At 42.7% G+C, this 16,718-nt stretch overlaps 1 protein-coding gene across 1 annotated transcript in view; it reads left to right on the top strand.

Moving 5' to 3' along the window:
- The first annotated feature begins 4,059 nt into the window (after positions 1-4,059).
- The window catches only part of LOC113580060 (voltage-dependent R-type calcium channel subunit alpha-1E), a 95,330-nt gene continuing 82,671 nt past the window's right edge, over positions 4,060-16,718 (top strand). Inside the window, 2 exon segments of the mRNA XM_035522043.1 lie at positions 4,060-4,152; positions 8,025-8,164. Coding sequence (XP_035377936.1) covers positions 4,060-4,152; positions 8,025-8,164 — 233 coding nt within the window.

The following is a 16,718-nucleotide window of genomic DNA, read 5'->3' as shown; positions in this document are numbered from 1 at the left end:
TCCATTTGCTCTGAAACATTTAAGACAGCAGGTGAACTACTAATTCAGTCTCAGGAAATGACTAGAGAAAGTGATAAATATGGCTTATAATACAGTTTAGTTTTTGCTCTGTTATTGCACTGTTGTTGAACATCCTTCACTGCTTACATTACCAATTTGGGTTAGAAAATTAACTTACCTAAATGATCTGTTGGGACCAGACTGTATTGTTTCATGTGGTGGATGTGTTGAATGCGGAAGGGTGGTGGTAAGGGAGGGGTTAATGGAATTACAGAGCTGCAGCGGGGCTTGTGGGGGCAGCAGCTGTTTCCCTCTGATCCCTGCTGTGGGGCAGGAAAGGAAGTTCCCCACAGAGCTCACACTCAATAATTGAGCTTCAATTACTCCCTTAAACCACCTTGTAGAGAGGAGGGGACTTCATGGTACAGCTACCTTAACCCTAACCCAGATAAAACTTGTGAGGCTTTATCTTTATATGAGATTTATACTGATAAATGTATACAAATTTACACTGTCCTTAACTCGCATACATTTATACTAATGTAAACTGTCCTTAACTCACATAAAGTTTTATTATGTATACTGTCTTACTCGGAAAGACTTAAACTTGGTATAGCTCATTGGTTCTTACTTTTTCTGCCCCCCCATTGGAGGAAGAAAAATGTTCACCCCCTCAACAAAATGGTGACAAACAGGTCAAGTTGAAACAACATCAGGTTCATGGTCATTTATTTGACCTTTATTTCAGTAATTTCTGTGGTGCAAATAAAACCATCAGTTCACCTTTACCTCTTTTTGAGACGTGTCACCTAATGACTCTTAGTTTGAGATGTCACCTAATGACTCTTAGTTTGAGACGTGTCACCTAATGACTCTTAGTTTGAGACGTGTCACCTAATGACTCTTAGTTTGAGACGTGTCACCTAATGACTCTTAGTTTGAGACGTGTCACCTAATGACTCTTAGTTTGAGACGTGTCACCTAATGACTCTTAGTTTGAGATGTGTCACCTAATGACTCTTAGTTTGAGACGTGTCTTGTTGGGGCGTGTCAGTTTGAGACGTGTCTTGTTGGGGCATGTTAGTCTGAGACATGCCACCTAATGAGTGCTAGTTTTAGATATGTCTCATGGGGCATGTTGGTTTGAGACAAGTTTATGAGGGAATGTTAGTGTCAGACATCTCACTCAATAGTGCTAGTTTGACGCATATCTCTTAGGGCTTTTTAGTTTGAGACATGTCTCTTGGAGTGTTAGTTTGTAGTGAGCAGAGAAATACTGGGATATCGCGTTTATAGGAGGCTTCAGATTTATACCGATGATGGCTTGATTGTGGTACTGATGAGACTAGGGTGTAATGTGTTATTGAATGTGTGTAATGTCTCAACATTTCTCAATTTATTGGGTCTCATACTTTTAACTACCAGAATTTTCAGGCTTAAAACACTGAAAGTAAAAACACAGAAACACTACCTTAACTGAAGGTTTTGGATGCAGCTAAAATACAGGGTTGAGGATAAAACGGAAATCCACATTTTGGCTGCTTAATATCCAATGTCAGTACCCAGTATCAGTGCCACTGATTTAGCAGAATGTAAAAGAAGGATGTTTCTGGTCATACAGACTTTTATGTCTTTAACAGGCTTCCATTCTGCTGAAACCATTCAGGCCAAACTGATTCAAAGGGGCCAACAGTATAAAACTGCTAATCATGAAAGTCAACATTGTTTACACATTAATATGTCCAAGGCATATGTAAAGACAGAATAATGAGGGAATTCAAACATAAACTTGTGGGACACCATTACACTGATTTTGCCTCTGAAAAGTCCTTGTTTAGTCTGTCTAACTGGTAATATGTCAGCCAAACAGGAACCTTTCTACCTCAACCAAGAAATATTTGAAAGCTTACAGGAATATAATGGTCAGTTGTATTAAATGCTGCACTCAGGTAAAACGGCAGCAAAAAAGAAACACTTCTGGAAGACGGACCTGTTTTGAATTATTTTAAGCTCATTATTTCTTCTTGAAATGGAACAGAACAGCGAGGATGTAGGATGGTCCAGTCCTCGTGGGAAGAAGAGTGGTGACCTTTTCATGGCCTTTTCATGCTACTTCCTGTCAAGCCACATGGGCGAAATAAGTTAGTTAGGGTTAGTAAGTGGAAAAATATAAGTGATTAACACCAATTGTTGATATTTAGATCCAGTATGAATCTGCTGTGTCTGAAGTTTTTCAGGTCAGAGAAGTAAAAATTCAGGAGGAAATAACTTTCTGTATTTTCCTGAACCCTGGGGTCCCTCAGTAGTTCTGACCAAAGACCAGCTTCATAAGTGACCAAAATGGAGTTACATTCTGTTTCAACCTGCTAATATACCTGCCACTGGCTTGAATTCTCCAAAGTTTCTCAGTTTCTTTGGACTTGAATTCTCCAAATTCTCCACTTTGGACTTGAATTCTCCAAAATTTCTCACAGTTTCTGCTTTATGGGCAGCAGTTGATGAACTAGGTGAATAAACTGCATTATATAACAATTTTAATAGTCGTCATTGTTCCATCTTACGTTAAATAATTTTAATTTTAAGGGAAATAAGGAAATGCATTCTTTCAAACTTTTGTGGAATGTTGCATTTATGTTTACATCTGGGATTGATGTTTATATCTATGCTGTGTGGTAATTTGGTCTAATTACAGATTTCCTGTACAAATTATTCTTTAAAATGTGTTAAAAGTGATGTTACAGATATTCAGTTCTGTGAGCGCCTGTATCTGGCCGATTTTTCAAGCTTGCACTATTATTTTCACCTTGCTGTAGCAACATTTGGAGAAAGTATGAAAAACTCACCCAGGTGCATTGTGTTCTATTGCTATTTTTAAACACATTTCACACACACAGACAGAGAGAGAGAGAGAGACAGAGAGAGAGCGAGACTGGAGATGGCGAGAGAAAGCACAAAGGCGAAAAAGAAAACGGAATGAGAGAAAGACATCAACAAATGCTAAGACTATCTTTTATGTGTGACCCACTTGAGTGAGTGACACACAATTCTCTTGAGGTAACGGATCATAGCATTGCAGCATATGAACACTTTACGTGTCTGTGTCTACACTTCAAGCTGTATTTGTGATACTGACGACAGTAATGAACTAGGTGCTTTCCAAAACCTTCACTCCTTTCCCAGCTCCTGAAAATGTGGAGATTCTGTTTGGGCTTCCAGACTGTTGAGTCATGGTCATTTCAACTATCCTGGGTAGGTGTAGATTTATCTCCATGTAGCTGTCTGATTGGGATGTTTCCTGGGTATAGTGTTCACACTGTGCCTGGGTGTGCTGTGCCTGCATATATACTGCAGTGTGTGTGACACAGCTACAGAAGCGTCAGTGGCATTAACGGGAGTGTTGTGGTGTGTTTGAGAGGATGACGGTGGGGTGTCAGAGGGGGGTGTGGCAGTGCTGTGGTGGGAACAGCACTGAGGGGAGGAGCGCTGTTGACTCCCGGTGAAGGGGCTAGAGCTTGTTGCCACGGATACCACTTTTCTATCTCCGGGAGCTGTCCAAGGTGCTCTCAGAAGTCTCCTGTACTTTAGCTGTCTTCCCTGCTCACTATCCTTCCAGGCTTCTCTTTCTGTTGCTTTTCCTCCCTTTATTCCTAATTATTCTCCGTCTCCATAGTGAACGGTATGTGGTGCAGAGTTAGAAACTACACAAGCAGGTCTATTCACTTACAGACAAGTCACTGAGCATCTAAATGTATTTTGAGGCAAGTATGTGACTATTTCAGCGTGTAGTGCTAATTGATGTGTCTAACCTTCCCTTATTTGTACACCATCTTAGCCTTGAGGACAAACATACTAGCAGAAAAACTACATTTGGGGAAATTTGTGTAAGTTTAGTTTGCACTCAACTGTTCAGATAACTTGCCTGGTGGGGATATGTAGTTCTGTGACTGCTGAACGTCCTGTAGGTGTGTGGTGGTATTTCTCTGGGCAGTAGATTCGAGGAGCAGCTTTGCTGTGCGGGATGTCAGTTTCCTTAACCTCGCCTGCACTCCGTTTGAGTACATGATCCTGGCCACCATCATCGCTAACTGTATCGTACTGGCGCTGGAACAGCACCTGCCTGGAGAGGACAAGACACCCATGTCAAAAAGACTGGTGAGAGAACACGCGCGCATGCATGCATACACACACCCACACCATCATCAAATACACACACACACACACACACACCATCATGATCAGCAAACACACACATATTGCATGGAGATGACAAGAGGAGTTAAGAGTTACCATTCATGCACACAAACACACACACACACCTCACACACACATACACCCATACCACATACAAATCACACATTCACACCACATACATCCATATCACATACCATCATCTAATCATCATATACACACATTTACTTCATATACATACACCCTTATGCATTTGCATACACATAAGCATACTTTAGGAGAGGTGAGTAATTAATTATCAGTATATTCTTATGGCACACTTTTTAGCTAAAAACATACGGAATATTTACACACCTGTTGGCTGATAGTGTTGAGAACATTTACTCACCTGTTAGCTGACAGCTTAACAGATGCACTTGTATTGAGTTGTCCTCAGCTAAACTGCCCTCATCTGAACTGCCTCTCTATTCATTCAGCCTGTTTGTGTGGGTGTGTCTGAAACACTCGTGCATGGTTTCACTGGGGGGAAAATTATTCTTCTTTTGTAACTGAATGGTTGTGGTGTGGCCGTCTTCCCACACACATCAACAAGGTCATCGTAGCTGGAAGCTATGTTACCTTTAAGACATCACAGTCTCCCTGTCTAACACAGTACTCATGCTGTCTCACTTCTCACTGTCTGTTAGCAATGTATGGTATAATGACCATATTATTTCTAACTCTGTTTATTAATGCACAAGCAGAAAATACCAGAAATATGTACACAAAATACACAAAAGCAATGTCAGTATTTAGTGTGACCTCTCCTGCCACTAAGTACATCTTGAATTCTTTTGCGGAGATGGTCCTGAAGTTTTCTGCAGTCATCTTCAGGTGCGATTGCTCAAGTGTAAGGGGGAGTCACACTAAATACTTGCCACTGTAATATATAGAAGCCTCTGTAACCACTCAGTGGGTTACACCACTGATGTCCGTACAGGAGGTCAGGGGTTTGAATCCTGACCAGGGTGTCTTAAGTGTGGTCCTTAGGCAAAGTCCTTAATGCTACCCACCTACCTCACTAACAATGAGAGTTCATAACAAGAATCACACTGGCTTGGACATTGTGCAGTTCAGCAAGGTCACCCACGACCCAATGGATCCATGGGTCATCCAGTGTCAGTAAGGTCATCCAAGACCCAATGGACCCTTGCCCTAAGTTTAACACCAGATCTACTGACTTGTGATTGAAGATCATGGCTCGTAGCAGACTACCACGACCATGTAAGCTACCTAAAAGGCTGCTGGAAGACGTGAATGCAGCACTACTACCTGTGTACCACCTGGATTGACTACCAGAAACCCAGGATTCAATGCCCCACACGTTGAACCCCCTCAGTACTATGGATACTGGCTATGAAATGGAGCAACCTTCAGCCACCTCCATCAGAGCCGCTAACCAGGATAAAACATTCAAGAGAGAAGATGGCCCCAAGTGATGGAGCACTTAGTGACACCTCAGACAGCAGAAACCCGAGGAGGTTGGAAGTGAGGAGGAACAGGAACCATCATGGGAGGGAAAAACCCCTGCATGGTCTGTACCACTAGCAGATAGTTGCTGGAAAAGGCTGGACTGAAAGACAGCATGGAGGCACTCATCATGGCAGGACAGGAAAAAACTCTGAATACAAGATCAATAGAGGCTGGAATCTACCACACCAGGCAGGACACTAGATGCAGGCTGTGTAGACACCCCTGATTCAATCCAGCACATAACAGCGGGGTGCAAGATGCAGGCAGGCAAGAGCGTACATAGATCACCATAACCATGTGGCTGGCATAGTGTACAGAAACATCTGTGCTGAGTACAGGCTGGAAGTTCTGAGGTCAAAATGGGACATACCCCCCAAAGGAGAATGACCAAGCTAGGATCCTATGGGACATCCAGATCAAGGCTGACAAAAAATTGACAAAGAGCAGAAGAGGGCTCTAGTGATGGATGTAGCAAGTCCAAGTTCAAAGAGGTTTTACTGTCATTTCAGCTATATACAAGTACACAACAAAAACGAGACAATGTTCCTCCAGGACCATGGTGCAACACAAAAACAACAGTGCAACAGACAACATGCTACACAAGTGCAAACAGTCCAATATAGTGCAAAATGTTATTAAAAAATAAAAAATAAAATAAATAATAATAAATACAGGACAAATACAAAATGAGTAGACAGTGCAATTATTTAGTGCTGTACACAGTACTGGGCATATGTAAAGCGAGTTGTGCATAGCAATCAGTGACATGCTACCCTGAACATAGCAGTCACCGGTAGCAGCCAGAACAGTTCAGAGTACAGTGCTGGTTTAGTACAGTACTCTAGCAGCAAGTAGGATAATGTGCAAGACTGCAACAGAAGTGCATAGTTTATTTGTGTGAGGTTTGACTTCAGCACTAGTCCGATGCAAAACAATGTGTGAGTGTGTGTATAGATATGTATGTATGTGTGTGTGTGTGTGTGAGAGAGACTGTCTATAAGCATGTATAAAAGTGCCCATTTTGGAATCTGAATTGGAATTGGAGTTAGCCAGAGTTCAGGAGTCTAATGGCTTCTGGGAAGAAGCTGTTGCACAGTCTGGAGGTGCGGGACTGGATGCTGCGGTACCTTCTTCCAGATGGCAAAAGGGTGAACAGTTCATGTGAGGGGTGTGTGGGGTCTTTCACAATGTTGGTGGCTTTCCAGATGCAGCGTGTTATGTAGATGTTTGTGATGGAGGGAAGGGAGACCCCAATGATCTTCTCAGCTGTTCTCACTATTCTTTGGAGGGTCTTGCGGTCAAAGGCGGTGCAGTTCCCAAACCAGGTAATGATGCAGCTGCTCAGGATGCTCTCTACAGTACCTCTGTAGAAGGTAGTGGGGATGGGTGATGGGAGATGGGCTTCCCTCAGCTTCCGAAGGAAGTAAAGATGTTGCTGGGCTCTCTTGGTGATGGAACTGGTGTTCAGGGTTCAGGTGAGGTTCCCCGCTATGTGAACACCAAGGAACTTGATGTTCTTGACGATCTCCACTGAGGAGCCATTGATGGCAAGCGGGGATTGATCTCACCTTGCTCTCCTGAAGTCAACAACCATTTCTTTTGTCTTGTCAACATTCAGATACAGGTTGTTGACCTTACAGCAGCTCACCAGGTCTCGCACCTCCTCTCTGTATGCTGACTCGTTGTCTTTGTTGATGAGACCCACCACGGTCGTGTCATCAGCGAACTTGATGATATGATTCGAACTGTGCATCGCTGCATAGTCATGAGTCAGCAGTGTGTACAGCAGAGGGCTGAGTATGCTGCCCTGGGGAGCACCAGTACTCAGTGTGGTGGTGTTGGAAGTGCTGCTCCCAATCCGGACAAACTGAGGTCTACCAGTCAAGAAATTCAGGATCCAGTTGCAGAGGGAGGTGTTCAAGCCCAGTAAGCTCAACTTTCCAATCAACTTTCCAATCCCAAGTGATAACATCAGGACCAAGGAAAATGAAAAGCTCAAAAATTACCAAGCTCTGAGAGAAGAGCTGCAAATGATGTAGATGGTGAAGGCAACTGTGGTTCTCCTGGTAACTGGAGCACTAGGGGCTGTATCCTCCAAACTGGGTGAATGCCTCCAACAGATCCCAGGAACAACATCTGAGATCTCGGTCCACAAGTCCTGGGAACAGCTAAGATATGGATGGAGATTATATATATATATATCTCAGATTTAAGTGACTTCTTTAGTGTTTGTGTGGACTGTGTACAGATTGTTCTTTGCACTGTTATATTTTACTGTGTCTTGTGTCCTGGTGGCCTGACTGACACTTCTCTTCCTTGGGCAGGAGAAGACGGAGCCCTGCTTCATTGGAATGTTTTGTTTTGAAGCTGCAATAAAGATTGTGGCTTTGGGCTTCGTGTTCCATAAGGGTTCGTACCTTAGAAACGGCTGGAACGTCATGGACTTCATTGTCGTGCTGAGTGGGTGAGTACCTGCTGAACTAACTCTTTACATTTACAGCACTGCCAGATGCACTCATCCAGAGTGATGTTAAATATCTGCCAGTATGCTATCTTAGTGCTTCCCTTTGCAATCCAATCATGACGGTGGTATTGCTAGCACACTGCCTTACCGGCTCTACTAGGACTGTGTGATTATGGTGAAGTAGTCAATTAGGTGGTGAGAGGGTGGGGATGAGTATATTTATTATAATTGGATAATTGGGTGGGGCTGAGTATGTTAATATTATAGGATAAGTAGGTGAGGCTGAGTCAGTGAATATGATGGGGTGAGTGGGTGGGGCTGTTAATGGGATAAATGAGTAAATTTGATGGAGAGAGTGGGTGCGGACATGTAGGTTAGTAAAAGTGAGTGTGTGGGTGGGTGTGATAGGCTCATTTTGATGGGGTGAGTGGGTGGGTATGGTGGGCTGAGAATGATTGGGTGGATATGGTGGGCTGAGAATGATTGAGTGGGTATGGTGGGCTGAGAATGATTGGGTGGGTATGGTGGGCTGAGAATGATTGGGTGGGTGAGTGGGTGGATATGGTGGGCTGAGAGTGAGTGGGTGAGTGGGTGGATATGGCGGGCTAAGAATGATTGGGTGGGTATGGTGGGCTGAGTGTGAGTGGGTGGGTATAGTGGGCTGAGTGTGAGTGGGTGGATATGGTGGGCTGAGAATGGTTGGGTGGATATGGTGGGCTGAGTGTGAGTGGGTGGATATGGTGGGCTGAGAATGATTGGGTGGGTATGGTGGGCTGAGTGTGAGTGGGTGGGTATGGTGGGCTGAGTGTGAGTGGGTGAGTGGGTGGGTATGGTGGGCTGAGTGTGAGTGGGTGAGTGGGTGGATATGGTGGGCTGAGAATGATTGGGTGGGTATGGTGGGCTGAGTGTGAGTGGGTGGGTATAGTGGGCTGAGTGTGAGTGGGTGGGTATAGTGGGCTGAGTGTGAGTGGGTGGATATGGTGGGCTGAGAATGATTGGGTGGGTATGGTGGGCTGAGTGTGAGTGGGTGGGTATGGTGGGCTGAGAATGATTGGGTGAGGGGTGGATATGGTGGGCTGAGTATGATTGGGTGAGTGGCTGATATTTGTATCTGTGTTGATTTATGCATGCTTACTCAAAAAAAAATCCATTTAGAAATACAAAAATAGACAAGAACACATGTACATACACACTCTCTGTGGGAGCCAAAGCACTATAGGCATGTACAAACTGTACTATTATCTTTGTTTGTTTGTATTTTGTATTACATTTAGAGTGTTGTGGTAATAGTACAAATACATAAATTATCGCTAGTGCATAATATCATATAGACAGCTTGAGTGTAATTTGTGTTGTTTAAGTACAAGTTATAAGATGCTTTTCTTTAAATTTTGGATTATGCTCATAACATTCTGAATACTGTCACTTTAAATTTTAAGTTAGTTCATGCTGTTATTTTTTTAGCTCTCAGTTTTGTTTGGTTTTTCAGGGAAGACAGTAGTCCTGGGAGCAACACAGTTTTCTTACCATTTTGCATTTCGAATTAGGAATAACTTTAAAAAAATGTTTTTTCCTTGTGATGTGATTGGTTACTAACCTGGAATAAATACATTTATTGTTTGTACTTTTTATGCTGCCTCCTGTGGAAGCTTCTCTTTTCCGTTTACAAATGCATACAAGAAACTGCTGTGAATCCCACATTTGGAATAAGGATTATTAAAATGTCTTAGTCATGGTAGGAAGCAAAGCTATGGTTCACTGCGTGCAGCGAGTAAGAACGAAAGTAAGCGCTGTTGTTTACCCATCTTTTTTGGTAGCTAAAGCATGAGCGCTGACCAGCTTACTGAAGTAATTGTTACTACTCCATTCCAGTGAACTGTTCAGTAAGTACAAGCTTAGCACAGGTTTCAATATTTATGATGGAAAACTCACTCCTATTGATGCAAGATTGCAATGGAGAGTTAGCAAGTGGAACGCTAAGCTGGACCAGCTCACAGGAAACATTAATCAGATGCTTCAATTAATGAACGAAGGTGATGGCAACCGTTCAGACAACGTTAGTAGTTCAGTTCAACAAGCTGTTCAGAGAGTTTTGCGAGTATTACTACAGCAGAAATCAGAAGATGAAATGAATGAGGATCAGAAGAGTTGATTTCAGCCCAAGACTAAGGGCTTCACAGAAAAGGTTAAGATATGGATGGAAAAGGTTTATCTGTGTATGGCTAAGTCTGAGAAGCACAATGACAAGGTCAGGCCTTCATGTAGTGTATCTGCTGTGTCCGTCTCCTCACATTAACTAGGCTCTATGGCATCTTCCTCAGTACATTCAAAAGCATCTTTGTCTGCATCGCCTTCTCGTCTGAAAACTGACTTGGAGGGAGCCATGTTGCTCCAGCATCTGCTCCAAGACAAAAACATGTGCTTGGTGAACAAGAAATTAAGGTAAAGCTATTTTCGCTACAATAAAGCTACAGAAAGAAGAACTAGAAATACAGACTGCTTGGTAGCATCGGGTTCTAAAGTTAAAGTGCTAGATGAGTTTGAGAGTCTTCAGGTCACATCTGGAGTTTAGTCCCGATGGAAGTGGAACAGCTACCCGCTCTGAGCCGAAAGGTTGCAGGCAGCCTAAACAGATTCCTCGTAGTTCTGGATCATGTGTAGAGAGGGAACATGAAGTCGGTATCTGTTATTGCCACACAGCCAGAACAAGAGTCTATAGGACCCACAGCAGCCGTCATCAATTCCAAGTGAGAGAATAAAGACTCGCTACCCCATCGAATAAACCGAACTTGAACTTGAATTGCCCCAGAATACTCCGATACTTACAGGCGACCCCATGGAATAGAGGGTGTTTTTCAGGGCTTTTGAATATGGTGTAGAGGATAAGACAGATAATTACAGAGGTCGGCTGTCCTACTTGAAACAGTACACAAGTGGGCAGCCCGAAGATCTGATATGGTGTTGTCTACATATGGAGACATGAGTCATCATTGGCAAACTTCCGTACAAGCTGAGCGAACGGTGGAGAAGCCTAGACTGTGGTATTTTAGATAAGCAGCAACATGGTCAAGTTCAGTGACCTTGTGGATTTCAGAAATAAGCAAGCAAAAGAAGCTTTGCACCTCATGTTCGGGAGCATAACAGAGGGACCCAAGAGCCAAGCTAAAGCTTACAGTAATGAAAGGTCATTCAAGAAGAGGCGTTCTGAGAGATTTCACTACTGCCACAACAGGAGTAGAGAATCTAATGGAGGAAAAGCCAACTACAGTGAGTTGACTTTGTGCATTTTCTAAACTTTTCTGCCGAGGAGAACAGCATGCAATGGAGTACTGAAAGAAGATAAAAGGTGTCTTCACAGAGAGAAGACTGATTAAAAATAAATAAATAATGGTCTGTGCTTCAGCTGTTTGAAACTAGGACACATGAGCAAAGCCTGTAAGGAAAAGAAAGACTATCGGACGATACACCCTACTGTTTTGCACATAAAGACCAAGGCTGGGTCCAATGAAGTGAAGTACAAAGGCAAGTCATCGGACAATGGTGAAGGTCAGTCTGTGGTCAGTGGATGTGTTGGTACAGAGATAAAGCCCCAGGAAGCTACTGGAGGCAATAATGTTGATAACATCCTGGTAGTTGTTCTAATTCAGGTCAAAGGTAAAAAAGACAACAAGGCGCTGATGACTTGCATATTCCTGGGCTCAGGTAGCACTGCATTCTGCACAGAAAAGCTGATGGCAGCACTCAGGTTCACTGGGAAGAACACAAGCATTTTCCTGAAGACCACGGGAGGAGAGACGATCCTAAACAGTCACTTGGTGTCCGGTTTAGAGATCAGTAGTCTAGACAGTAATGACTTTTTGGAATTGCATAACATTTTCTCTCAAATGGCAATGCCGGCACATGGGGGGGGGGGGGGGGGGGGGGGGACCTAGACAAGAAGTGGATACATGACCTCATCTTAGTCAAGCGCATTTACTAAATATTCAAGCAGGGATGGATCATCTCCTTGGGACTAATGCACCCAAGACTAAGGAACCATGGCAGGTTGTTTCCTGTGTAGACAAAGGACCATATGCAGTGAAAACTAGGCTTGAATGGCTCATTAATGGACCCCTCAGGGAGAATAATGTTTATAGGAAGACCACTGGACTTACACAGGTGTCTTCTAATGTAAAGAGGGAGGGGTGATGTGCGAACACACTTGCGAAGTGCCAATGTGCTGGATGGTAAGTGAAACGGAACTAATGAGTGATGCCATAAGGAATGTAACTAAGAATATAATTAATAATAGATTTAATAACAAATGTGCAAACAAAAGCAGAACAAAGGACAGACAGAACAACAGGCTAACGAGGTGAGTAAGAGAACTGGGAAAAAGTGGCATACACTTAGGGAACACTAACGGAGAACAACAATGATGAATATAACTATGAGCATAAGGACTTAGACAAGCAGGAATAACACAGAACCGGGCTATGTAAGATAAACAAGCAATATTTATGACGAAGATACAGGTAACAGAAGTAAACAAGGAAAGCAACATGCAACAATATGGAGAACATCCAAGACAGAGAACAAATGTGATCTAACTAGAAACACAATGATCGAGAATAAAGGAGAACTGACCAGAAACCATGAAAGACACTCTGACAAAGACAATGACCGACAAACAAGATACGTAGGGACTGGGTTTTTATAAGACTACAATCAGGGATAAACTCAGAACAGCTGGAGACTGAAGGGAGGAGACAGGGAACCACAGAGACTGACATAAACCCAGAAATAACTAGGTTGCCTGCAAAACGGGAAATGCTCCAGTCTTTGGACATGACCTCTAACCACATATCGGTGGCAATGTTGCATGAACTGTGGAGTCAACAGTTTAAGAATGACTTCCCAAAAGGGCAAGATGGCCAACTAGAAATGTCCAGAGATGACCAGTTTGAGGAAATAGTCTCACAGTCTGCTAAACTCATGAGAGGGCATTAATGCATTAATCTACCATTAAGGGACAGAAGATGATGAACCACCAGAGAGTAGCTATACAGCTCTCAACCTGAAGAGGCAGTTTAAGAATTCTCAGTTCTGATCTGACTACACTGCTTTCTTGGATGAAATTATTGCCAAAGGCTATGCTGTGAAGATTCCTAGCAGGGAGCTCAGCTGCAGTGATGGGAAGGTTTGGTTCTTGCCACATCATGGGGTGTATCAAAGAAGGCAAAGATCGGAATGGTGTTTGATTGTGGAGTGTTATATCAGAGTGTTATACTCTGAAAGGCCAGCTGTTACAGGGGCTGCATCTAACCAACACGCTGCTTGGTGTCATTACCAGGTTCAGGCAAGCACAGGTAGCAGTCATGAGTGACATAGAAGCTATGTTCCATCCAAGATTCCAAGATTTGGAGTAGCATAGAATGACTGTACATCTGTTTGGTTCATCTTGATCTGGCAGTGCCAACTTTGCTCTTCGTAAATGTGCAGAAGACAGCAGAGATCGATTTAATGCCATAGGAATTGACACAATGTTATGTAATTTCTACATAGATGACTGCTTGAAGTCTGTCAGCTCAGCAGAGGCAGCTGTATCCTTATCACAAGTTGAAAGCCATTCTTGAAACTGGAGGATTCTGGCTCACAGAGTGGGTAAGCAACAGTGGAGTTGTGTTGTCTGCTATTCCCACAGAGGTTAAAGATGGATCTGGATTTAGACATGCTTCCAGGCGAGCGGGTTTTCTGAGTCCACTAGTGTATCCAGTCCAATAACTTCAAGTCTAGAATTGTTATAAAGGACAAACTACCTTCAAGAAGAGGCATACTCTCCGTTGTGAGCTCTCTCTGATGCATTAGGTCTTCAAACTCCTGTGATTTTGCCAGCAAAGAGGATTCTCCAAGAGCTCTGCAGACAGAAAATAATTCCTTAACATCTAGCTCAATAGTTCAACTGGATGAAAGACCTCCATCTATTGGAAGGTTTTGATGTGACTCAGTGTTTCAAGACAAGTTTTGTTGAGAGAGCTTTCAGCCAGCTTCATCACGTTGCAGATGCTGGTGAAGGAGGTTATGGAACAGCGAGTTACCTGTTACAGAAGAGCAAAAGCAAGAAGCTTCACTATGCCTTTGTCATGGCTAAATCCAGAGTAACTAAAAATTTTGGATGAGGAAGGTCTTCAAACCGTTTTGTGAGGCAGAATATATTATCAGCAGCTGTCCATTTACTAAGGCTTCCAGCAACCCAAACGACCTGGAAGTGCTTACTCCAAATCATCTCTACCTCCTGTAGTCAAAGCCATCTCTGCCACCAGTGCTGTTTGAGAAGGAAGATCTTTATACCTGCAGAAGGTGGAAAGAAATCCAATACACAGCAGACATTCTGGAAATGATGGACAAGAGAGTAATTAATTCAATAACAAGAGCGGCAGATGTGGGCATGCAAGACATGCAACTTTGCCGTTGGTGACATTGTTGATTGTTGACCACACTGTTCCATGTAACTCATGGATCCTGGGCAAGGTTATAGAGACTGTTCCAGACAAGCCTGGTCTAGTGCATAAGATCCACAAAAAACCAAGGCAAACACGTTAGAAAGACCTATTGAGCAATGAAGACTTGCTGGAAAATAATTGTAGTTTTATTTATTTATTATTTTGGCTCCTTGTTTTCTGTTGTTTGGTAATCATCTCTAGATTAAGAGCACAATTAGGTGTCAATATGTGGGAGCCAAAGCACTTTAGGCATGTAAAAACTGTACTGTTATCCTTGTCTGTATTTTTTATTACATTTAGAGTAATGTGGTAATGCCGTAATTATCGCTAGCACATAATATTCATATAGATGGCATGAGTGTAATTGAAGTTGTTTAAGTGTTTGTTATAGATTTGATGCTTTTCTTTAGGTTTTGGATTATGCTCATAACATTTTGAGTACTGTCACTAAGTTGCTTCATTCTATTATTTGTTTAGCTCTCAGGTTTGGGTGCCTTGTGCAGTTTTAGTTTTGTTTGTTTTTTTTAGGGAAGACTGGTCCTGGGAGCAACACAGTTTTCTTAACATGTTGCATTTTGAATTAGGAAAATCTTTGTTTTGCAATTTTCTTTGCGATGTGATTCGTTACTAACCTGGAATAAACACATTTATCGTTTGTACTTTTTACGCTGACTCCCGTGGAAGTTTCTCTTTTCCTTTTACAAACACATGCAAGAGTCAAGAAATTGCTTTGACTACTGTGAATCCCACACTCTGTTACCACTTTGACAGAAATGAATAATTAATTAGTAAGTACAAAGAGAGATGGGATTCTGGGATTCTTACAGAATTATACATGATTCTAGTTTGCTTTTATTATTGATGGGCACTGTTCTTCTTTGGCTTTATGGGGGTTTATGAGGTTGGTGGGGCAGAGGGAGGAAGGAAAGAGCCCACTAAGGTGTGGTGAGACCCAAACTGACACCTTTGTTACTCATGTCTTGGGTCATCTGTAGCTGACACATTAAGGTACCACACCCAACCTGATTACTGATCTTCCTTCCAAAGTGACCTGTGGGCTATACTTTTTCCAAAGTCGAATTTAAAGGTAATCAGGTGTTCTTTCCATCCTAGTGTGAGCTACTATTTCTTTGAAAGTTGTAATGGTGAGCAGTTAGGAGGCGGACACGTGTACGGAGAAGCGTGAGATTTATTATGGGAAATCCAGAGTCGTAGTCATTAACACAGTCCTGGGTCAAATTACCAACACGGAGAGTTCAGGAATACATAACAAACAAAAGCACATGATGACAAACGGGATGCAGGCTAAACCAAAGAGGCTAGGAATCACGCAAACAGCGGCTAGGATAAACAAAGGCTAGAATAAACGCAAAGCTAGGAAACATGACCAACTAGGAATAACAAACAAGGGCTTGGATATTACACGCAGAGGTTTGGATTAACACATGGCCTTCGATTAACAACAATCAGCAACAAGCCTAAACTAACACGGGGCTTAAATACATGGTCTAACGAACACTAAACAAGACACGGGGGCAAATGAGGAGAGGTGGGGAAAACGAAACTAAGGAATGGAACCACAGTGAGGAAGTAAAGCAAAACAAAGACACAAGACCAGGAAACCATGGAGACAGGGATGCTAGGAGGGTGGCCGATTGTGACGGAAGTAAGTCCTGAAATGCACATCAGTCTGGGCTCGAGTGCCATGGCACAACTGTGCCTGTGGCTGTGGTTTGGAGCTACTGGCAATAATCTTTGTGCACTTTTAGTGCATAATTGCACAGTAAAGCAGTTTTATTTGTTTTATCTTAGTACTCCAGCACATTGGATTTGAACTGAGGTGAATCATGCGGTGAAAGTGCACAATGGTAGCTTTAATTAGAGGGTATTTCCATCAGTTTTTGCACACATACCCAAATCATATAAAATCATAAGTAATTGAACAAATAAACATAACATGGTATTTTGTTTTTGGTTGCTAATGTTTTGCCACTCTGCCTGAGGTCACCTACACGCTGGGACTCTTCCTTGGTTCTGCCAATGTAATGGTGTCATTTTCTGCTCGGTAGAAA

Source organism: Electrophorus electricus, chromosome 23 (assembly GCF_013358815.1).
Source record: "Electrophorus electricus isolate fEleEle1 chromosome 23, fEleEle1.pri, whole genome shotgun sequence".
Taxonomy (NCBI): Eukaryota; Metazoa; Chordata; class Actinopteri; order Gymnotiformes; family Gymnotidae; genus Electrophorus; species Electrophorus electricus.
This window is presented reverse-complemented; position numbering and strand designations above follow the sequence as displayed.